Here is a 25,870-nt window from a genome sequence, read left to right as displayed (position 1 = left end):
AGTCTGAAAATTAACCAGGAGAACCCAAAGTCCAAGAACCATGTTTCTCGGTGAAAACACACACACATTTGGTTACTGAGATAGATACTCTTTAATAGCTTACAAAAAGCACGTCCAGTTACTGGGACATATTTCCTTCATAGCATGAAATTTTAATCTTGAAAGGAGAACCTCAAACTATCTAAAAATAATGCTTAGTGCTTTTATGCTGTTCATGCTGCCCTTGCTGGTATGGCCTCGTAACTATGACAATCTTGTGAAATGAGAGAGCCCTGGTGGCGCAGTGGTTAAGAGCTCGGCTGCTAACCAAAAGGTCAGCAGTTCAAATCTACCAGCTGCTCCTTGGAAACCCTGTGGAACAGCTCTACTCTGTCCTATAGTGTCACTATGAGGCGGAACTGACTCGACGGCAATGGGTTTGTGTTTGGGTTACGGCATACAAGGAATCCCCAGGTGGTGTAAAGAGTTAATGTGCTTGGCTGCTAACCAAAAGTTTGGCCTCTCAAGTCCACCCAGAGGGGCCTCCGAAGAAAAGCCTGGTGATGTACTTCCAAAAGATCAGCCATTGAAAACACGAAGGAGCACAGTTCTACTCTGACACATATGGGGTCAACATTGAGTTGAGATCAACTGAATGGCTACTGGTGCTGATATGGCATACAGGGCTGTATGTCAAACAGTGGGTTTACAATAACTAGCAAGCAGACATGGCTCTTATCTCTATGAGCTTGCAGTTATTTTGGAGAGTTAATTTAATAGACCAACAATGATTCCAGGCACTAAGTCGTATGGTCTGGGAAAGCACAGACCCCAGCCAAAGTCTACAGCAGGGGTGATCAAACTGAGTGTATATAGTAACTTCCAGGAAAATGTATTCAAATGCCCAGTTCTAGACCCCTCCTTATTCAGTAGGTCTGATGTGGAGGCCTAGAAATTTACATTTTAAGAGGCACTCTTATGCAATTCTGATTAACCACACTTTGAGAAACACTGGTTTAAAGAAGATGCTTCAAATAAATGAATTTAAAGAAATTCTTAAAAGACTAGTAGATGATAACCATGCATGAGCAGGTGGGCAGAATGTTCCAGACACAAAGTAAAGCCAGTACAAGCCTTACAAGCGAAAGGGCATCACATTTAAGACGGTGAAAAATCCCATTAATTCTGTGTTAAATAAGGCAAGAGGTTGAGCTTAAAGAGAGAGGCAGGAGACATGGAGAGTTCAAGACCTACTCCTCCATATTCCCCAGGCTTTTTTCTGACATTTGTTACTCTAGTTTTATTAGATCAGAAGCTCCTTGCTTTGGGAAGCTTGTCCTTTTCAGGTTTAAATCCCCATCCACTAGTACCCAGTGCCCAACACACAGGAAATGCTTAATAAACTTTAGTAAATGAATGACAAAGTGAAAAAAAAAAAAAATTCCTAACATCCACAGTAACACACCCTAATCAGGGATATTTATAGACTTTTAAATCCTTCGTTCCGGCCATTTCTAAACAGGTAACTTCTTCATGTTTTCATTTCCACTTATGACATGCTATGCAGAACGCTCTCTTTGACGAGCAGGCCAAGTGTGGATTAGTACTTCATTAGTATTTCTGACATCTCTGCCAAGAGTGCACATGGAATATTCCTCTTCATGAGTCTCAGCATGTTGTTAGCTGAAGCAGAATTAACTGTTTGTATGGAATGTGAGTGTAGGCGTGGTTGCTGCTCATCACGGTGTCTGTCTTGTTCATAAAGCCCCTTGCATGTTATCGGTCAGGCCTGTGCCTGGGCTCTGCACACTGCCAAGGAGGCTTCCCTCCACGTGTGGCGTGATACTTCTCTCCTTGGTCCCAGGCTGAGAGCCCCTTCACCAAGGAGGACTTGCTTGGGCACTTTACTAAGAAGCACCTTCTCTCTCCTCCCACTCTTATTCTTTAGCACTGCCACCAGTTAGGAGCTTTAGAGGTGCAGTGATTAAAGCCCTCAGCTGTTAACCAGAAGGTCAGCTGTTCGAACTCACCAAAGATGGAACAGTCTGCTCTATAATGATTTACAGCCTTGGAAACCCTGTGGGTCAGTTCTACTCTGTCCTACAGGGCTGCTAGGAGTCGGAATTGACTCAACAGCAGTGGGTTTGGGGGCCATCAGCTAGATTCCTTTCTAACTCTCTCCACAAACTTTGTAATTGTGTCTGTGTTTATGTGTGTGCTATTGGTTCATCTTTTATGTACCACTCCAGAACATAAGTTTCGTGAAGAAAGTGCACCTATTGTGTACATCACTATGTATCTACTTCTTAACATAGCAGGACTGCCCCACAGGGTTTCCAAGGAGCAGCCGGTGGATTTGAACTGCCGACCTTTTGGTTAGCAGGTGAGCTCTTGACCAGTATGCCATCAGGACCCAACCTAGGACATAGAAGTTGCTAAATAAATATTTTTGGATGTTGGCATTACTCTGCATTGCACAGCATCTGGCACATAGTAGGTCCTCCATAACTCTTCCTTAAGATATATACATATATAATTTATATATATATACGATTAATACAAGAAGCCACAAACTCACAAACAAAATTAACCAAATCAACTCAGTAAACTAAAGTATTACCATCTGAGAATCCAGCATTTCAATTGTACAACTGGTTGCTTAACTATATTTTTCATTTTTTTAATTGAGCTTCTTGGTTACATGCATTTTGTAAAAGCACCTGTATGAATATAGAACAGTGACTGCTGAATCTGTGAATCCTTAACAACCTATCCAGTATTTAATATTCTAAGTATCATTCACACTCCCTATGCCAATTCAGCTTGTTTCCATATAAAAATCATTTGTCTGGCTGTAAGCTTAGGTCTTGCAAGTTAACACAGAAACTCATTCCTTTGGAATTCAAAAGAAATAAACCTTTCTCAGGGTGCTAATTATTTATTTGATATGGCGTCAGAATCAGACAACTCTGGTGTAATTGTTTATACTCGGTTGTTTACTCTTTTAAAGAAAATGAGCAAAACTAGTAGATTACACGATCCAACAGATAATCTTTTAGCTGATTCCAACAATAACTAATAGAAACATATTCTACCGTGATGTGGGATTTCTAGTTGTGGACTTAAAAGCCCCAAGGATAGTAAAAGCCATACTGGTCACCTTGGGTGATTTGATGATATTTATTTTTTGATTTACTGAGGTAGACGTAGTGAATAATTTATTTTTATAAGATTTTCTAATGCAGGTAACAGAATATGCAACTTGCAGGGATCTAAACAATGTAAGGATTGATGATCTCACATAACAAGGTGCCCAGAGGCAGGGAAGGCTCTGAGGACAGGACATCAGGGCTTTATCTCTCTGAAGTCGTCACATCCTCAATCTAGACTAAGGTGATCATGAGTTCCAGCCATCACATCCAGACTCAACAATGTTCAGAAGCAAAGAAAGAAAAGGCTGTCTCATTCTGTGTCTCTTTTTAAGCACAGAGGATCCTTTCTCTGATCCACGTAGCATTCTTCACCCTGCAGACTTCCTCTTATTGGCCACACTGTGTCATACGTGATGCTTAATCCAGTCACTGGCAAGGGAACTGGAACATAACCATTTGTTTAGACCAACAGTTCTCAAACTGTTTCGTCTCAAGACCCTTTTCCTTCACAAAATCCTGAAGGGATTTTGGATATCTATCTATATTTATTTTTTATCCACTGATATCTACTGTATTAGAAATTAAAACTGAGAAAGTTTTAAAACAAGTACACATTCCATTAGTCTTCAAGTGATGACATCATCATGTCATGCAGTCTCTGGAAAACTCCATCCTACATGTGTGAGAAAACAGGAGTGAGAAATGTAACGGAGATCTATTGTTAAAATAGTTTTTACTTTGTGGAACACCTGAAAGGGTCCCAGGACCCCCCTCCAATGATATTTGGGACAAATTTTGAGAAACACTTTGCTTAGAGCAATTAGGATGAATTCCTGGGGATTGCAGATAGAGACATGTGCGTCCCGGGAGCACCAGGCTTCATAGAGGGTGTGGATACTTGAGCAACAGTGGACTTCTGTTGGGAAGGGGAAGGGAAGCAAAATGGAGGTTGGGTAAGGAACTAATAAATCCAGTTGTATACATGCAAGCCAATCTCAGTAACGTGCTAAGTGGAAATTTCTTGTAATTACCAAATTTATTGATTAGAAATATTTACACAAGAAAATTATTGTGGTATTTTAGCTACTAAAATATTAATATCTGGGCATATGTTAAAAGTAGAAATACAGAACACTAGGGTGAGTGGGGATGAGAGAGCAAGAGCTGCACTGGCATCTGGGGTCTGAACCAGGGGAGGGACATTGAGATTTCCACAGAACACAGTTCACATGTGGAGCAGGATTTATTGTCCACCACACTTTTGGTGTCTGAGGTGGATGATCTCAGCCTCTCTGGACTAGTTTGCACAGTTGGTGCAGCGAGCAGGGTTAACTAGAGAAAACCCTGACAGGGCAACCTGGTACAGGTAAGCACCAGGAGGCAGGAGAATTGGCAAACACACACACACACAAAAGCAGCACTGAATACAGTCTTCACCCGTGGGACAATTTTGCCCTTGGCTGGCCTTCAGTTCAGTCCCCAGATGTTCAATTTTTTTTTACTGTTAGTAGCCAATTTTAGGTTGTTCAACTTAAGCATTAGAATCCTTATAGAGGTTAATATGTAACTCATCAAAAATAACACTCTTTTCAGGAATTAAATAGATGATAGATAGACAGACAGATAGATAGATAAAGACAGACGGGCAGACAGATAGATCAGCCAATTATTGAATGGATGAGTGACAATGTTGATTTCAGTTTCCCTTGAAGACCACAAGGCAGACTTTAGGTATTAAAGCAAAAGTAGTTTATTTGGGAAGTGAAGGGAACCTGGCAGTGCAGTGAAGACCCAAGGCAGTGTGGTGAAGACTAAACTAATAGGCGGACATGATCCAAACCAGCAGCACTCTGGGTAACTGGAGCTTAAACACCCTGGAGAGACTCTAGGATTCTGTGAGGAGCACACATATCAGAATAATCCCAACTGAGGCAAGGGAGCTTGGGCATTAATGCACCCGCTCACACCATCTTGGGCTGAGAGTTGTTCCTAGCAGGCATTAAATCTCTGGCACTTCTGGTTCGCCATGTAGGCCAGTAAAGCTTGTGTCAGTTGCCAGGAAAGGCCCTCAGAAAAATGATTGAAGGTTCTGGAAGTTGTAAATAGCTGGCTTGGAAGCAGTAAAAGCAAGGGGATAGGATGGGGCACCAGCAGCATCTGCTAGAGTGACTTTGGACAAGTTATTGAATCTTAATTTCCCTATCTCTCGAATCAGGATAGAAATAACTACTGCAAAAAGTTATTGTGCTGAACTCTTTGTATATTATTTCTAATTCTCTCAAAGTTCATCCTTGCGGAATTCACAGATATCAGAAAATAGACCGGGGAAACAAGTGATAGTTGACTGAAACTCATTGTATTGAAAAATAACAACATATGAATCTCTTCACAATATGTATTCCTGTCATCCAAGAAACAGCACAGATAATACTGTCCTGGTTTAAATAACTCAGATACTTCAATAAAAGCAAAACGAATATGCTGAACAAGAGGGAAAACTTTATGTGATATAATGATAATAGAAAAGAAAAGCACTCCCTGCCATTTTTATCATCACAGTTATTGGCACTAACAGTAACAGATAAGAAGCTTATTTGCATTTTAATTTAATCAATAAATGCCAGCTACATCATGCAGGAGCACTTGAGTGAATGCTTACAAAAATATTCCACTCTACAATAAAGGCTGTAGAACAAAGCACAGTCTTTCAAAAATATAACACCACAGCTTAAAAAAAAATAACTTTTTAGAAAATGAAGACAAGGGAAAAATCTATGTTTATGAAGTTATCCCTTCTGTGATTAAAACCAGCAATAACTTCCCATCATATTCTCATAGAGTGAAACAAAAAAGCAGCTCTGGTTTTTCTGGAGCTGAGTCCTGTCTGTTCACCCCATCTCACTGACTTTCCATTGCCTTTCTCTACAGAACTATGACTTAGCACAGCGACTCCCCCATACTAGGGAGTAAAGATACTGCAGGAGGAGAGAGGTAGGAGGCATGGAGTTTCTCATCTGCCAAGTTTTAGTTCAGGCCTGAATTTCACAAGAATTCTTTCTTCCATTTCCATTCTCAGATTCCCCTTTTGTAACTGTGCCTCTATGTGGCATCCAAACATCTAGGCAGTGACTGTGCAGTAAGCAGTGTGTGTTCAAACATATAAATGCATTCATGCATGTTCACAAACACACTCGCACACACGTTATTTAGTTATAAAAACATTCCTGTAAACAAATACTATATGATCCCACTTATATGAAATCTCTAGAATAGGCAAATGTATAGACAACGAAGTTTACTAGTAGTTACTAAGGGTGGATGAGAACCAAAAACCCAAACCAAACCCATTGCCATTGAGTTGATTACAACTCATAGTGATCCTATAGGACAGAGTAGAACTGCCCCATAGAGTTTCCAAAGAGCACCTGGTAGATTCGAACTGCCAACCTTCTAGTTAGCAGCCATAGCACTTAACCACCACGCCACCAGGGTGGGTGAGACAGAAGGAGAAAAAGAGGACTCATTACTTAATGGACACTGAGCTTCTGCTGAGGTTGATGGAAAAATCTGGAAACAGATAGTGGTGAGGGTATACCCATATAATATAATATTATCCAGCCATATAAACGGAATGAAGTACTAACACATGCTACAAACTTGATGAATCTTGAAAATTATGATACTCTAAAAAATCAGGACACACACACACACAATCACATGTGGCATGATTTCTTTTTTATGAAATACACACAATAGGCAAGTCAACAGAGACAGAAAGAAGATCAGTGCTTGCCAAGGGCTGAGAGGAGACAGGGAATGGGGAGTGACTGCTAATGGGTACAGGGTCTCCTTTGTGGGTAATAGAAATGTTTTGGGACTAGATAGAGGTGATAGTTGCACAATATTTTGACTATATTAAATGCTACTGATTTATACATTTTAACACTTTTGTTACTATTGATGTAACTGTATATCAGCCGCTATTTATGCCTCTGGGTCTCATAGGTAGCAGATTATTCTGGTTCTAACGCATTTAGCATCAAGGTGAGTCCCTTTAGAAATGGGTGAAGCTCGGCAGACCAGAGTTGGAGCCTCATTGTTGTGTGTAGGTCGAGCACTCTATTAGGTGATGCTTCCTGGACATGTTAGTTTTGTAAACTTTTGCCTTTTGTTTCTTTATTTCTGTGAGATAAGGCTTGTAAGCATGATTGTGGCTTTATGTGATAGTAGGGGTGCCTTGATGGGTTTATTTTGGTTTTCCTGTGTCATATTTGGAAAACCAGAGGTTTCCCATGTAATCTAATGGAAAGGCACTCGCAATAAACTATTCAGTCCTTATCGATATATTATCACACCACGGATCAGTGACACCACAGTGCCGCTCTTCTTATTGGTGGCTTGTGTTATTAGATCATATATCTCAAAATCCATAACTCATCAAAAATTCCAAATTGGTCTTCGAATCAACAAGCCATAATTAGTGAAAACACATAGCACCAAATTTTTTTTTAAAAATAATAATTTAATAACGAAAGCATTAAAATGGTTCATTTACGTTACATGTTACGTGAACTTCATCTCAATTTAAAAAAAAATAACTAAAGAGACAATGATGTGATAATCTTTTGATGTGTCAACTTGGCTAGGCTATAGCTGACAGTTATTCAAACACTAATCTAGGTATTGCTGTGAAGTTATTTTGTAGATATGATTAAAATCTATAAACTGTTGAGTTTAATTAAGGATGATTATCCAAGATATGGAGCCCTGGTTGCCCAGTGGTTAGGAGCTCGGCTACTAACCAAAAGACTTGGCAGTTCTAATCCACCAGCCGCTCCTTGGAAACCCTATGGGGTGGTTCTACTCTGTCCTACAGGGTCACTATGAGTTGGAATCAACTTGATTACAAAGGGTAGTTGTATCCAACATAATTTGCATGGGCTTGTTCAATGACTTGAAAGGCCTTAAGATCAGAAATAAGGTTTCCCAGAAAGAAGAAGAAATTCCACCCATGGATTTCAGCTTCAGTCTATGCCTGAGAGTTCCAGTGTGCCCTTCCTGATGACCTGTCCTACAAATGTTGGACCTTGTACCCATCCTCCACAATTGTGTAAGCGAATTCTTTGCAACAAATCTCAATATATCATCTTCTGCTGGCCATGCTTCTCTGTTCTTTCTCAGACAACTCCACAACAATCCCCTCACAAGTTAGAAATCTTAGAGCAAGACAAAATAGTTTCAAACAGCACACTTTATCCCTCAATTACCCATGCTTCTTGGAGAAATGAATAAAGAAGTGCTATGAGACTGTGGAGAGGGGCATTGCTGATTCAGTGGTAGAATTCTCACCTCCCACATGGGAGATTAAGGTTCGATTCCTGGCCAATGCACCTCATGCACAGCCATCACCCATTTGTCAATGGAGCCTTGTGTGTTGCTATGATGAGGAACCGGTTTCAGAGGAGCTTCCAGACTAAGATGGGCAAGGAAAAAAGGCCTGGCAATCTGCCTTTGAAAATCGGCTAATGAAAACTCTGTAGATCATAATGGTCCAATCTGTAACTGCTCATGGGGATGGCACACTGAGCAGAGTTTTATTCCATCATGCGTGGGACTGCCAAGAGTTGGGGCCAACTTGATGGTTGCTGACAACAGCAACAACACGACACTAAGGTTTGACAGAAAGATGAAGAAAACAGCCACAGCTAAGACCAAGAATACTTACTGAAAAATGGGAATTGTGTGGACTTATGCCTAGTGGATCCTGAGATCCACCAGCTCACTTTCTCAACATGACCTTCAGAATCTCTCACCCTCCAAGCAGAAGACTGGATAAATCTTTCCTAGGAAGTCTGCCTGTCCCAAGATGAATGACCTAAAGACAAAGACACTGGAGTCTAACTAAAGGCCTAGGCATCTTCAGCAGTGTAGCTCCCAGTCAATACATTCTAGCCACCCGTTCTTAAATATGACCTGATATCCCAGGATTATCAGAAATCTGAGGAGAGCCTTCAAAAGGGAAGAGACCAAATAACACAAACAATTAGGAACAACAAATAACTTGGAACGAACAACTCGGAACAACAGATAACAAAAAGCAACTTAGAAGAAGTCACGGTGCAGAGATAAGCAAACACATGGATATATAAACACACACACGTCAATATACTCCATGATAAGAGGAGATAATTCAACCCTGAAATCATATATTAATCTCCAAGGGTTAAACTTGGTGTTCCTGTGTATAAAAGCTTCTGTTTATCTTGGGAGAAACACTTCACCAACACACATGCCCAGAGTCCCCAACCCCAAACAACATGCAAAGTAATCTCTGCAGGTCCCAAGAAATGAAAGATACACACAGCTGCCTGTTCAAGCAGCTGATTCCATTTGCATTTGAAACCTATGTATTTGCATAGCACTTCTCAATTGGAAAGGCACTGCTACTCTGCATAAGCTAGAAATAATGTGTCACTCTGTCAGCTGTCACTGTAAAAAAAGTGAGACTCAGTTGTTCATTTATCGTTCAAATTCCTACATACAGACTCCATCAAATTATTCAAACTCCTGAACTAAGTATGGCTTAGGGTATCCAACCAGTCTTATTTCCCTGGGACTATTTTGGTTCAGGGAAACCCTGGTGGTGTAGTGGTTAAGAGCTCTGGCTGCTAACCAAAAGGTTGGCAGTCCAAATCCACCAGGTGCTCTTTGGAAACCCTATCAGGCAGTTCTACTCTGTCCTTTAGGGTCACTATGAGTCATAATCAACTCGATGGCAATGGGTATTTTTTGGTTTTATCACTGAAAGTCTTGTGTTCTAGGAAATTTCTTAGTATTGGGAAAACCAGAATGATTAATCACCCTGGTGTGGATTATAAAATCAGGAAGACCAACACAGGCATTTTCCCTGCAATTGAAACCAGGCCCTCTGTCTGTAGTACACTAATCAAAAGAATGCTTATGGTAAAGCACATGGCAGCACAAAGGCTTGTGCTTTGGGGTGGGAGTGATAAGAATATGGATAACAAAGAGTTCCTGCCTTCCAAGACCACAGTCTTCCCCAGGGAAGCAGCTACCTACACAGATAAGAAATACAGATCAGGGAATTGTGAGCAGACACGGGATGGGGATTGATGTGTCGCATGCAGCCAGCAGACTGATGGAAGGCACCGCTGTGAAGGTTCATTCACAGTCCCTCTGTTGCTTTTCTCCCTGTGCTTGATAAGAGACTTCCCAAATCCAAGAGCAGCTGGGTAGGCCTGCAAAGCTGGCTTAAAGGAGGAGGGTAAAGTATTACCTTTAGGATCCATTGTAATGTCTACCCCAAATTAGTGACCATGGACCTGGGCCAGATTACAATTATATGATTTCCCCTCTTCAAATGACTGATCAAAGTAATAACTCTTTTCCCTTTGACTTGTCTGCTCCATCCCAGTCCCTTACCTCTGTCGCCCATCTATGCAGGGTGAAATCTTCCAGTTCCTACTTCACAACCTTCACCTGCTTCTCCCCAGTCCCACTGCTATCCCCCTGGCCCAGACTCTAGTCTGTTCCCGCCTGAAGTATTAGAATAACCTCTACCCTAGTCTCTCTCTCTCCTCCGTCCTATCTGCTTCCCACAAAGGAGACTTAAAACTGTAGCTCTGACCATGGGACTTCCCTTCAATGCCTTTCCTTTATCTACACAATGGCTTCTGGAGATCCTCTGGAATACCATCCCAACTGAATGGCCCTGCTTTCCTTGCCACTCTCCACTCCCCGGCATGTACCAGATGCTCTGAAGATGGTCTGTTTCCTGCTCCCAGTGTACCAGCTTAGCTTTCCTGCTGTCTTGTTTGGTTCATACCATTCCTTCTTCCCAGAATGTACCCCATCTATTGAGACTAACCTTGTGATTCATGTTTATAGTTGGGAGTTACCTCTTCCATGACACTATTCAGGCTCATCTCAGCTAGAAATTGTGTTTTCCTCTTATGAACCCTAGGCACATTCAATCTACATAGCTCTTGTCAAAATTACTCTTAATTATTAAATAAATGTCTTAGCTACATGGATATGTGTTTTATCACCTTGGGAGCAAGGATTCCTATGTTATACCTCTTTCGAATTTTATAGTTGCACTTAATACCTTGCCTTATAGGTGCTCAAGAGGCATTCATTCAATAAATTATGAGTAACGGTAGGGAGTAATTTTCAAAGAATTCAAAGAATTTACATAATGTTTATCTGTTAAGAGAGACATGCCCTTTACAAAGTTTACATTATGTGGAAGCATTTTTAAAAAGGAAAGGAAACAAATGGGAAAAAAAAAGAAAAAAGAGAGAGAGAGAGAGACACATATCCACGTCTTCGGGTTAATTAGGGCAGGCAGCAGTTCATTTTAAGAGGATGAACTCTAATCAGAAATTTCCTAGGTAGAATGAGTCTCTTGTTTATCCTCCCCACTGGAAGCAGACAATGTGACTCCTTATCACGGAAAGGTGGGGGACTTTAGAATATTAGCTACAGGACCTTTGTCCTGTCACAGATCACTGACAACAATCCTGATGGAAATTAAAAAGGAAAAATTCAGGAATTGAGATCACATCTCTCCTGGAATTAGACATCCTATAATCACTCCTAATGGGAATGAGCTTCATGCTATTCTAACCTGTTACATGTAGATAGATAGATATACATGCATATATATAATGTTTTTGTTGTTATTGTTGAGAACATACACAGCAGAACATACACCAATTCAACAGTTTCTACATGTGAAATTCAGTGACATTGATTACATTCTTCAAATTGTACAACCATTCTCACTCTCCTGACCTGGTTGAATACGCTATTATCAGCAATAGCAGCCTTCAGAAGTACTTTCCCAGTAGACTACTGAATGACTAACCAAGTGGCCACATGATTTTCCTTGTGCTACGATGTCTTCTCTTTCCTCAGGGGAAGGCATCTAGAATTCTAATCTGTACTTGTGGCGCAAATGATTAAATGCTCAACTACTGACAGAAAAGTTGGCAGTTTGAACCAGAGGCATCTCAGAAGGAAGATCTGGTGATCTGCCTCCAAAAGGTCAAAGCTCTTGAAAACACTATACTCAGTTCTACTTTGTAACACATGAAGTCACCATGAATCAAAGTTGACTCGATGGCCGCTGACTGGGTTCTTTCTTCGTTACAGAATTTGAACTCTAAATTGTCTGAATTCCAAATTATCTACTTCTTAAAATCAGTCAGGAAAACCTTATGGGGCATAACTGTCCAATCCACAGCTCATCATGGGATGGTACAAGACAAGGCTGTATTTTGTTCTGCGGTACGTGGGGCTGTCATGCGTCAGGGACACACTTGATGGCAGCTAACAGCAGCTCTTTTGGGTCATTGTGAGGAAAATAAGTTAACATAAGAAAAGTGCTCAGACCAACTCCTGGCACGAAGCAGTATGTTATGACATACTACTACTGCTAATTATTGTTAGTATTATTTAGTTACAATGAGGAAATCCTAGTATTTAGCATTACCTAAAATACTCTAAGTCAGGGCTGACTTGACAACAGCGAACAACAACAACACTCTCTGTGTGATGCAAATTGTTTGTACTCCGATAGCAACCTAAAGACTGGAGGCTCAAACCTACACAGCAGCGACCCAGAAGAAACGGTTCCGTAAAGATTACAGCCAAGAAAATGATGGAATTCAGTGCCACTCTGCAATGCATGGGGTCACTCAACAGCAGCTAACAAAAACAATATACCCTAAAATCTTGAAAAACTTTAATACTCATGACCTCACCCTGATAACTTGCCTTTGAAAGAAGAAGTACATTGTAAGGTGAGCAGGATCTTTACAGCAAGGACTTTTTTGGGGTGGAGAGTGGGAGGTGGGAGGTATCTATATGTGGACCTGTGTGACCCACCGTAATGCTCAATAATTTGGGTTGAAAAGAAGTCATTTGAATTTTCTCATCAGTGACAGTCATACCACGTGGCCTCTGGCAGATCACATAAAGCATCCTTTGCTAACACAGCCAGGCGAGAGATGTACACTCTGGTACTTCCTTGGAAGTCCTCTCATCTTAGAAAAAGATTAGTTAAGAGCTCCTCCAGGCTGAGGACCATCTGCATTTGGAAACAGCATATAATTGATACCTTTACCTCATTCTTTTATTACCCACTAGTGTAGGTCCCTGAGTGGCACAAATGATTTGTGCCTGACTCTTAACCTAAAGATTGTCAGTTTGAACCCACCCAGTGGCATTTTAGAAGAAAGTCCTTGAGATCTCCATCTGTAATGATTACGGCCAAGAAAACCCTATGGAGCAGTTCTACCCTGTAACAGATGAAGTCGTCATGAGCTGGAATCGACTCAATGACAGCTATTGTTTGTGGGATTTTTTGGTTTAGTATAGAGAGAGAATCTCTGAGTGGACAAATGGTTAAGTGCTCCTCAGCCCTCATCAACTAACAGAAAGGTTGGTGATTTGAATCCACTCAGAAGTGCCTGGAAAAAAAGACCTGGCAATCTGTTTCTTAAAAGTCACAGCCATGAAAACCCTATGGAGTAGTTCTACTCTGCAACACTTGGAGTCACCACAAGTGGAAATTGACCCAATGGCAACTGGTTTGGTTGTCAGTATTTTTTTTTTTTTTTTTGGTTATAGGATTTGAACTCAGACTAATACCAAAAAATCTACTTCTTAAAATCAGTCAATGAAAACCCTATGAGTCACAACAGTCCAATCCACAACTCGTTATGGGATGGCATGGGACCAGGCAGCAGGTTGGTTGGTTAGTGTTAGAGACAGTAGACAAGTGATGATATTAAACCAGTGACTCAGGGCACAACATCGAAAGGGTGCTCATGCTCTTGCAAGAAAACAGCGTTGGCTGTTACAGGGTAGTGCAAAGCATTGGAGCAGGCCTGGGCTCCTATTGTGAAGTGATGCATTTAAGCTACAGAAACAACGTTCCATTTAAAATCGGAAGATCACACCCTCCTGTTTCCTAAGGAGAAACTAAATCCCACCAACTGAAGTTCTCCATAGGAAAAAAAAATGCAGTTCATTGGTTTTGAATGACACAAAAACAAAAATTCCATATAACCCATTTGCAATTCAATGCTGGTTATCTACAAAGTAAAAAAGATAAGATGTGTATTTGGGAAGTTGGGATTATTACAGAAATCTGATATTTCAAGGGCTTTTGAACACGTCATTCACTTCATGATGTAGGAGGTCAGATTAATGAATCTGAAATATTGTATTACTCACAGAGGAGACACAATGGCACACAATTCTAAAAGTCAAAAAGGGGCTGTGATTTGGGGATCTTTTTATTTACTAAAACACTAGATATGACAATAAACATTAAGTGCTCAGCTGCTAACTGAAAGGTTGGTGGTTCCAACCTACCAGACACTCCGTGGGAGAAAGATGTGGCAGTCTGCTTCTTTAAAGATTTACAGCCTTGGAAACCTTACGGGGCAGTTCTACTCTGTCCTTTAGGGCCTCTATGACTTAGAATCAACTTAATGGCAACAAGCTTTTGGTTTATGTGTTCAAAATGAAATAATTCCTCAGGGTAATCACTTAGGAAGCTACAAGGGTGTTCCAAAGAAGATGATATGCACTTTCTAAAAGAGCATCTCTCATCTATTTTCTTTTCTATTGCAACAGCTTGGACTGTTACTGTACACAAACACAAGGCATTCCCAAAATGGTGCACAATTTTTAGCCTATCTCCTGTAACTGCATACCATTCTCACCTGCTTAAGATAGCATATCTGAACACAAATGAGAGAAAGTGGGGAAACCATTGGACCATTGCTAATTTTGCCTTCTCACAATCCATCTCACCCTCTAGTAAGAGCACCTTGATTTCCCTTTAAGAAATAACCTGTCCCGTTCTCAGCACGTGTCTAACATTGAGCTGATCCATCACCACCTCTAGAGCATAGTTGGATACATAACCCATGCATGGCCACTGAGTGTATTTACAACAATATGGCTATTGTAACAGTCTGGGATTGTCACCTGGCACAAAGTGGCCCTTTAAGAATCACAGTTATTGAGTGTATACAAAATACCAAGTACTTTGCATATCCTGTCTCATGGAATTCTTATAGAGCTTTATGAATTAAGTGTCAACATCCTCATTGTACTTATAAGGACTCCAGACAGATTGGATAACTCCACCAAGGTCAGACAACTGTTAATCACAAGAAAGAGATCCAAACATGGGGCATATTATCTCTAAAAAGCTGAGCACCTTCCACGGCATGATTTCACTTTCCTGTTGAATATTGACTCCACCAGATTTGAATCATAAGAACGATGCAGTTGTGTACGAAGTCAAAAGGAATCTGAATGCAGTCTTCCAAAATGAATACTTTGAAGTAGGCACCTTTCAAATGTATGCATAAATTCTGCTGTGTTTTCTAGAACTGGCAGCCAAAACTTGTCCTGGACAAAGTGCTTAGAAAACGACTGGACATGAAGCAATCAGAGTATTCAATGATGGTGTGACGTTGCTGCAGACACAGTAGTTTTGTCGTTAAAACTGAGGGACTGGTAGGCATTAAAGAACCTCTGTTTCATAGAAGCAGTCAGAACTCACTTCATTTTAATGAGCCAAAAGCATATGCAAGTGCCCACAGATGGCCCCGCAATGTCCAGATTAGCTGGGTCTTATTATGCAGGTTGGGAAAGAACTTGGTCAATTTCTATATGGCTTTTAAAGGCCAAGTGACTGTTTGAAGCCACCAGAGCAAACAAAGAACATCTATGCCAGGAGTGAACTCTGGCTTATCAAACTGGCTGGTAGGCAGGGAATTACTAAAAGCTGGCTGCATAAACAAATAATTCTGTCATCAGGCACTGATGCCAATTCACTTTTAATATGTATTTAGAATCCCGTTAGCTACAGTTCAAAAGCAGACTGCAATTTGTCTCTACCTAAACTTTGAAGAGTTTCCACATTTTAAAAAATAACTACTTTTAAATCTGCAGACCAGTAAGACATTGCCTCTTATTAAAAAATAAACAAGCAAACAAATAAACAAAAAGGCACAGTTCCTTCTATTAGCTTTAAAAATTTCAAATTCCTAAGTCTTTCTGATTGGCTATGCTCTGGTGCAAAGACCAGTTAGACAAGACTTAGAAAAGCACAGATGAGGCACACTCTGTCTGAATCTGAGGAATGCATTTCTACATTTTCTAATGAGTTAAGGAATTTGCCAGAAACAGATCATCTTGCCCAAATGAGTGACTTCCACAAGTATGCTCTTTTTTTTTTTTAATGTTACTTTTTCTCGAACCCACTGATGCAATAGGCCAAGTAATCTCACTTAAAAGTCAAAGAACGTCAGTAAACCAAAGAAATGCAGCCACATCCAGTGGTTTATCATAGGTGACCACCATCTTTCCTAGACAACCAACAGTGCAGTGTCAATGTCAATGATAGTCTGCTATTTTCATGGGCCAGTCTCTACAACATAGGAAATTGTTATCCTCATTGTAACATCTGTCATGCCATTGCTCCTACAGAGTATGTACTAAATCACTGTCTTCTAGAATGGTGAATTAGGCCCTCCTCTTTCAAAAGGAAAAGGAATAAACTTGTTCTTGCTTTGCAAGGATATGCTATCATTTGTCCAAACACACCTGAGACAAAATATTGACTACGCTTTTTTTGCCATTTGTATCTACTACAAAGAATGCTTGGAAATCCTTGCTTTACAGTTGAAAGTGTCCTAAAGAAGACTGGTCTTTTCTAAAATTGTGCAGTAGGGTTGTGTTTGTCTTCAATTTCACTTATCCATTTCTACACCATCCCTTCCTATTTCCTCCCTCTCTGGCCATCTGCTTTTTTCCTGTTGCATGGGCTCCTTCTTCTGTTTCCAAAGGGTCCCCAAATCAGTGTCCCTTGTGAGTAGTGAATCCGATCTTCTTACTGTCTCCCTCATTTCCAGCTATAAACCTTTAATACACAAGAAGTCTTGAGGTTAATTTGGGGCCCAAGTACTCCCATCTGCTTTATGGCAATTTGGGTGGGAAGGAAGTCCAGCAGGCAAAAATTCCCTAAACTTAGTGAAATGAAGAAATATTATTGGGTATTCTTCTTCAACTTTAACCATGTTCTTTCTGACCTGATAATCACAAAGCATCAGAAACAAGATAACAAAATGCTCCTCAATCATGCAGCCCCTTGCTTTCAAGTGTTATCCTGCCAGCCTTATAAATCATTGACTTCACTCAGAAGGACGAAGGACCACAGGGATGTCATACACAGTGGTGAGATTCATGACAGGAATTTTTTGAAATTAGAGGGTGTTTTTGGAGCTCCCATTCCACAAAGCAGGTGGCATGAAAAAAGGCTGGGATGTGTGGACAGACAGTCTTACTATCTTTCCTCCCAAGGTTGAAGTTAGAATTAAATAACCCAAATATAGATAAGCCATTACAGGACACTGTAATAGACTAGATACTCTAAAAATAATTCTGCTTTATTAAAATCAACAAACATAGATTAATGACTTGATAAGCTTCCATGGAGAGGATTTTTTGGGGAAGAAGGGAGTGTGGAAAGTAAAGTCAAGGCAGTGAGCCATAAGAGAGGCTCCTGAACCTGAGGTGCTCACACTAAACTTTAGTGAAAACTGAACCAGAAAAAAAAAACCACCTTAAACAGGAACTCTGTCTCTGATGTTGCTCTGAACTGAAAAACACATAATAATATTAATATAGTAGCAGGATTACAAATTTATACTCATCCTCTGTTCAGGAAAAAAAAAAAGTGAAAAATAAAAACAGTCCTAAATTGGTAGCATCTTCTGGCATATGACAAAAGCAAACACAAAACTTATCCAGAGAAAATGTTCCCAAGTTTTGATGCTCAAGGTTCCCACAAATTAATTTCAACCAAATTTGAGCTCATGCACACAAAGCATACAAAAACAAGCCACCATAGGAAAGAGTTAGAAAACAGCAAATAAAAGATTTGGATCCTCACAAACTAAAGATACTGGAATTAATCAGAGAAAAATATTCAACAACTATTAATGGAATGCTTAAAGACATAAATAAAAAGACGTAAACAGTAACAACAAAAATAAATGGGAACAACAGACTATCGTAATTATCAAGCATGTTTGAAAAAGAACAAAAATGTTACTTACAGAAATAAAAAAACATAATTATCAAAAAGTCATTGAATCTGTTAAATGGAATATTAGCAATAGATGAAGAGAGAATACGTGAATTTTAAGGTAAAACCAAATAAATTGAACAGAATGCAAGACAGTGAGACAAAGAGAAAATATATGTATGTATAAAGAGGGTAAGAGATATGGGGACATATATATACATATATATATAAAATAAGGTCTCTATGAATCTGAATTGACTGGATGGCAACCGGTGTGTGTGTGTGTGTATATATATATATATACACACACATATATATATAGAGGGCAAGAGACATGGGGATAGAATTAATATCCTAAGATTGGTCTAATATAGGTCTAAAAAAATTGAATAGAGAAAATGAGGAAGAAGCAGTGCTTCATATGCTGAGAATTTTTAAGAATGACTAAAAAACAGTCCATAGGTACAGAAACATAAAATAAAATATCAAGATACTTAAAAAGAAATCTACAACCAGGCACGTAGTAAAAACACTGAAAACCACCAAAGAAAAAGCGACGACCTTAAAAGCAGCCAGTCCGTTGGGGAGGGTCACATCACTTTCCAAGGTAGACTAGACTGACAACAGACTCTTCAACAGCAATAGCAGAAACAGAAGAGAAGTGTACCAGTGATATGATGGTGTTACAAAGCTGGCTGTCCAGGAAAAGTAAAAATAAAGCCCTGATTTGTAGCATTTCTGATTTCTATGGTATGAATACTCCTACTCCAACACCGTCTATCACTTTCTCATACTGTGGCGGCTTGCCAGTTGCTGTGATATTGAAGCTATGCCACTCACCAATATTTCGAATACCACCAGAGTTACCCATGGTGGAAAAATATCAGCAGAGATTCTAGACTAAGACATACCAGGAAGAAAGGCCTAGAAATCTACTTCTGAAAATTAGCCAACGAAAACCTGATGGATCACAACAGAATGTTGTCCTATGTAGTTCTGGAAGCTGAGCCCCCTAGGTTGGAAGGCGCTTAAAATGTACAGTGGCCACAACAGTGAACTTGAGCACACCAAAGATGGCAAAGATGGTGTAGTGTTGTGTTCTGTTGTACATGGAGTCGCCATGAGTCAGAGCCAATTCAACGACAGCTACCAACAACCACAAATGAGTGATTGCAAACTACCATTGTGGCATCACTAAATACAGAGAAGGGAAGAGATGCATATAATCAGCTGGCTCCATCATACTCCTGAACTGCATCTTCAGTATCTGAGAGATATCTCATTCAATATAGAATTATATGTCTAGTAAAAATTATCTTCCAAGAATAAAGGTGAAATAACTATCTGTTTCAGGTAAAAATATGGGGTTTACCAATAAGGAACCCTTACACAAAAAGAGTTCTAAAGGATTTACTTCAGAAAGAAGGAAACCATATCTGGTAGAAAGTTAAAAGCTCTGAGATATAGGAAGAAATGTGGAAGAAATAAATAAGAAAATCAAAATAAACATTGTATATCAAATAATAATAATTATTTTTAGGAAGGGGAAAGTGAATAAGAAATAAAGGAACATAAAATTCAGTCCAGGAGTTGGTTACTTTAATTGGCTCATTCAACTGCCATTGGAAAACTAAAGTTGACATCTTCCAGACTCTATGTCAGCTAAGTTTCTGAATGCACAGTAGGTTCTGGAAATTAATCCACAAAACCCACTGCCATCAAGTCGATTCTGACTCATAGCAACCCTGTAGGACAAAGTAGAACAGCCTCGTAGCGTTTCCAAGGCTGTAAATCTTTATGGAAGCAGACTGCCACATCTCTATCTCGAGGAGTGGCTGGCGGGTTTGGACCACTGTCCTTTCGATTAGCAGCTGATTGCTTCACCACTGCACCACCAGTGCACCTAGGCCTTCTGGAAATTAGATACCCTATGTTAACCTGAAGACTGTGGTGAGACAGAGGTCACTTTCCAGCCTTCCTAGCAAACAAAGTCATGGTAACAGGACTTGTTCCCTGCAGTCAACTTCCAGAAACTTTCTCCTGCCCCTTGAGACTCGAGCTGCAGCCCTAGGTACCAGAGTGTTTTCTGAACTGTGGCCTCCATCAGTGGTGGCCTCATTGTTGTTGCGGTGTTCATTGTTAGCTGCCATTGAGTCAGCCCCGCACTCATGGTGACAATGGAACAAAACGCTAAGCAAAACTCTACCCAGTCTTCTGCCGTCTGCATGATCAGTTATGGATCCGGTTGTTGTCATTTATAGGGTTTTCAATGGCTGATTTTCAGAAGCAGATGGCCAGGCCTTTCTTCCTAGTCTCTCTGTTAGTCTGGAATCTCTGCTGAAACCTGTTCAATATCATAGCACCATCCAAGCCTTCACTGATAGATAGGTGGTGGCTCTGCATGAGGTGTGTTGGCCAGGAATTAAACTGGGGTCTCCCTCATGCAGTGAGGATTCTGCCACCGGACCACCACTGCCTGGCTAGCTGCCCAGTGATCAGCTCGGTATGGCTTGGGAGTCATTCCTAGAGACTAACAAGAACTCATACTTTTGTAAATGACTAATTTCCTCTATTAAATTTGTTCCTGCTTATAATGCTTAGAGCGATTAATGCTTTCTGCACAGTATCCTGACTGTTATAATGAGAAAGTCTATGAGAGAATCACAGTGGAAGTTGGACCAATAGCATTAAGGAGGGAGACAGAAATAAGTCCAGCTGTACAAGTAACGCAAAAATGTAAAAGGACCTACATGCGCCAATTTAAAAAAAAAAGAGAGAAAGAGATGGTCAGATTGGATATGAAAAGCAAAATCCAACTCTGTGCTCTTCATACATAAAAAAAGAAGAAAAAAAGAGATTGAAAGTAATAGGATGGAAAAGATAGACCCAGCAAATACTAAAACAAAACTGCAATAATTATGTTAATAATAGACAAAATAGATCTAAGCACAGTATGTTATCAAAGTTAAAAATATTATTTCAGAATCATAAAGGTTCAAGTTATTAAAAAATATAACAATTTCAACCTTGTTTGCACATAACAAATATCGCCAACATATATAAAATGAAAACTCACAGAACTTCCAGGAGAAAAAAGAAACCACCACTACAGTAGATTTCAAACCTCTTTCAGTTGTTGGTGAATTTGTAAAGAAACTAAAGATTTGAACCGGCCGATTAACAACCCCTCCCACAAGCTGCTATAAACCGATAGTAGTGGCCATGAAGTCCATTCCAACTCATGGTGACCCCATGCGTGTCAGAGTAGAGCTGTGCTCCATAGTTTCAATGGCTGATTTTTCAGACGTAGATCACCAGGCCTTTCTTTCAAGGCACCTCTGCATGGACTTGAACCTCTAACCTTTGCTACGAGTGGAGCACATTAGTCATTTGCACCACCAGAGACCCATAGCTTTTTTAAAGAAGATACAAAGACTAATCCCCACTCTGCCTACTGCCCCCCTACCCAAACACAACTTAGCGCAATTTAGCGTCTCCTGTACCAGAAGTTTTGGTTACAGATCTTGGACATTATGGCAAGAGACCCCAGAATTGAATCAACTAACACTCTAATGGAAATTACTTATTCATTTATTTTTAGCAAACCCACTGGAACGGTAGGGAGTAAAACAACGAACCTGTGACTTTGCCTAAAGTGAGCGACCTGAGAACCCGGAACTCGACATCGGGGGAGAAGGTATAACTTAACCGGAGCTGCTGGTCCACCTGCAAGAAAACAGAAAACAAGGCTGCAACAGCAGAGGTCTGTGGGTAAAGGACGTAAAACACTCCCCTCTGGAAATAGCTGGAAAACACCAGCGGAGCAGAACCCTCTCTGGGAGCGTCTCTCTGCAGACATGGGAAATGTCTGCCTAATTCTCCCACAATGCACAGAGAACACCCCTTTCTTTGTGTGAAATAAGGGCTTCACACACATCCACACACAGACACACAAATACACACATGTCTTCTCCCTGGAAAATTCTATACAGCTTTTGACAGGTATTTATCTCCCCACTGAGATTTTCTCAGCACCTTCTTTGCTGCAAACAAGCAAACAAATGGACTGAATGTGCAGGTTAACATCGGACAGGAAGAGGCTCCATTCCCCAGGTCTCCTGCCTTCTCCCCATTTTGTCCTAGAGCCATCACTGCCTTCTCTGCTCCTTAATTTTCACCTGGTCTCATTCAGGTGTGGGCTAGTGGGTTTCCTGGGCAAGGCTTGAGGTTTGACACAAAGGTAATTGAAATCCCCTGGTATGGAGAGACTAGCCGAACAATTGCCCCTAAAATGGACTGCTGGTAACACCACCTTTTGAGGCTTTGCTAGGACTGAGGGTTGCATCGAACCCCAGGGGCCATGGCTCTCCTTTCCTCACTCCCTGCTAACTCCAGTTCATTCTGCTTGTTCCCATTCTCCTCATGCGTAGGCAGCACCCCCGTCCAACCCTGCTTTTTCAGTCTAATCATATCCTATTAGTTTCTTCCAGGCCTGACTCAGAATGTGTATATGATGCTATGCCTAGAAAAGGACCTTGTTATCTTAGAGTTCCCCTGTAGGGGCCGCTCAGAAGAGGAGCCTAAGGCCCTGTCAACTGTGTCCCCTCCAAGACTAACACTCACTCCCCTAGCTCCCATAGCCTCGGTTTCCTTCTTGCCACCCCTTCTGCTCAGACTGGCCGTCCTAAAGGGGCCTCCTGGGCCTGCAGGGTTTTCTCTGTGGCAGGAGTCACTGCCTGTGGCACATAATTTCATGATTTCTTCGTATTTTACATGCTGGCAGGGTTTCATTCCATTGTGCATGAGGTCACCAGGAGGCTGGGGCCAACTCGATGGCAGCTAACGATAACTTTTACTAAATTAAACTGTAATACTGTTTGCTATTTATCAAACAGTTTGTACCAAACATTACACTAACACATTTTTCAAAACATGTTCTTCCTTCAAGAACTATGAAATAGGTGTTAATAGCCCTGTATTACAGATGGAGGATGGACTGATGGTCACGAAGATCAACCACTTGCCCAAGGCCACCCAGTAGCTCAGGAGCAGTGTCACGTGGCCCACCCACCACGCACCACAAGTAAACATTGTGCTGTTTACTTGTATATCCCTGTGGAGATTTGAGCAATCTGTACACAATCACTGTGTCTTTTTATTTTTGAATTTCTAGAATACTCATTCAACACAATAGAGTAGCTACTGTATCCCAGACACTGCTCCCAGAGGTCACCCTCTCCAGGAACGTTTCCTTGATCTCTCGGGTAGATTGGTTGACCCTCTTCTCTGTTCCCATAAGGTCTTTTTCTACCTCTAACCTCACATCTAAGATGCTGCATTACGATGATCTGCTCGTTTCTGTGTTTGCTTTTCACTAGACTATTGGCTCTATACAGGATCCCTGGTGGTGCAACAGTTAAGCACTCGACGGCTAACTGAAAGGTTGGCTGTTCAAACCCATCCATTGGCACTGCAGAAGAAAGGCCTGGCTATCTGCTTCCATACAAATTACAGCAAGAAAATCCTATGGGTCAGTTCTACTCTGTCACATAGGGGCACTATGAGTCAAAACTGACTCAATGGCACTCAACACCACCACCAACACTGGCTCTATGAGGACAGAGACCATCTCTTATCCGTATCTGCTTTCTGTAGCGCCTAGCATGGAAACTGGAAAAGTAACTCCTAACACAAGCTCGATGAATAAGTAAATGCATGCCCTTTATTGATTCCCCTGATAGCTGATAGGATCCATCACACAGCTGGATGTCTCAAGCTGCCCTGCAGGCCCTCTCTCCTTTAGGTATAACTTACGGTCTTTGGTACCTTGATCCCCATTGACAATCTGCTCAATGCTCCTGGGTTCGGAATCAGTCCTCTCCCTGAAGGAGGTTAGTTCCTGCCCTCCCTCAGCACTCTTACCTCCCTTCTCCTGCTCTCTCTTTGGAAATGCACAGACCAGCAGGGACAGAATGCCTCTCCTCAAGCCTTGTTGCCCAGGCAGGAGAGGGGTCTGAAGTGAATGGGAATTTCCTGGTAAGTGGAGAGCGGTAAAACAATTCTTAGACCTGGAGATTGAGATGAGATCCCCTTAGCTTCTGGCCCTGGCCTCCTGCCCAGGTTCCCTAGGGTCAGCTTCCATCCACCAACTGCAAATCATTCCCTGAACATTGACAGAAAAATGTTCTTCCTACATTCAAATGCCCCAAATGCAAGCGCTAATTGTTCAAGTAAATGAGTCATTCCTGTCTTATTGTTCTCCTTGGAGGAAATTTAACTGCTCATTAGCACTTTAACCAGATGACTGAGGAAGGATGGAAGGAGGTGATTGACATTCAAAGGGATTTTTAGCAAGCTGAGTTACTTGTAAAGGTTTGGAGAGAAAAGTGGAAGGCCTCAGAGGTGACTTGAGGTTATTGGTGGACTGTGGATGGCTTGGGGTAAGCACTAGAGCCCTGACATGGGAGGGAGGGCAACCGAGCACTAATACTAGTCCTCGTACTGGGTTATCTAGTTGAAAAATTAATCAAATGCATAGGGCCAAAGCAAACAAACAAAAAAAAGATTAAAACCAAAAATAAAGCCCACTGCTGTCAAATGGATTCCGATTCATAGAGACCCTATAGGACAGAGTAGAACTGCCCCATAGGGTTTTGAAGTCTGTAAATCTTTACAGAAACAGACTGCCACATCTTTCTCCCACAAAGTAGCTGGTAGGTTCGAACTGTCAACCCTTTGGTTAGCAGCCAAGCATTTTAACCACTGCGCACCAGGCTCCTCTAAAAAAAAGGTTGGGGTACCCAAAATACTGCATACTTCTTTTAATATGTTAATACTTATGATATGTGCTAGACAATCATTGATATAATTAATGGGAAAATCATTATTTTGTTAGATTTTAGTATGCCTACTTCATGGTTTAGTACTGTTTTTATTTTAATTACAGATGGTGTAGTGCAAAGGGATGAATCACCGTAGTCTTTTTTAAGCATTTAGGATGTCTAAAGCTTATAATATCGCCTAGGCAAGCTGTACCAGTAAAATGGCCCCAGATATTGGAACCCTGGCTACCCGGTGATCTTGGTCAAGTCATTCAATGGAATGAGAAGAGGGAGGAAAATGGGACAAATCCTTTTTGAGCAAGCCCCAGATGCCAGACTCCATGCTTGGTCCTTTAGCTATGTTCTTTCTAAAATATTTATAAGAACTGATGGAGGTCAGTTGCATTGGCTCCCTTTTTTAATAGATAAGTGGATGGAAGCTCAGAAAGGTGAGTAACTTGATAATGATCACATAGCATAAGTGATGGAGCAGGGATTCACACCCAAGTCTCTCACTCTGGGATGCTTCTCTCAGCCTTAGCATCTACATCTCTCAAAGAAGGGAATCCACTATGTTGGTTTCAAAATTATCTGCTAATTTTAAACATCTCTACCTCGAGTTCTTTCTGCTCCCTACAGTGCTTCAAAAATAGTGTATTCTCCTACCTTGGTGAGTAGTGTCTGGGGTTTTAAAAGCCTGTGAGCGGCCATCTAAGATACTCCACTGGTCTCATCTCTTCGGGAGCAAGTGAGAATGAAGAGAACAGGATACAACGAAC

General features: G+C 40.9%; 1 protein-coding gene across 1 annotated transcript in view; it reads right to left on the bottom strand.

Moving 5' to 3' along the window:
- The window catches only part of CNTNAP5 (contactin associated protein family member 5), a gene marked incomplete at its 5' end in the record, with an annotated part of 853,982 nt that overhangs the window by 16,076 nt on the left and 812,036 nt on the right, over positions 1 to 25,870 (bottom strand). Inside the window, one exon of the mRNA XM_004390491.3 lies at positions 21,909 to 21,996. Coding sequence (XP_004390548.3) covers positions 21,909 to 21,996 — 88 coding nt within the window. The remainder of the gene's footprint in view (positions 1 to 21,908; positions 21,997 to 25,870) is intronic.

Source organism: Trichechus manatus, unplaced genomic scaffold, assembly GCF_000243295.1.
Source record: "Trichechus manatus latirostris isolate Lorelei unplaced genomic scaffold, TriManLat1.0 scaffold00303, whole genome shotgun sequence".
NCBI lineage: Eukaryota > Metazoa > Chordata > Mammalia > Sirenia > Trichechidae > Trichechus > Trichechus manatus.
Note: the sequence above shows the minus strand (reverse complement) of the source record. Positions and strands in the feature narration are given on the sequence as shown.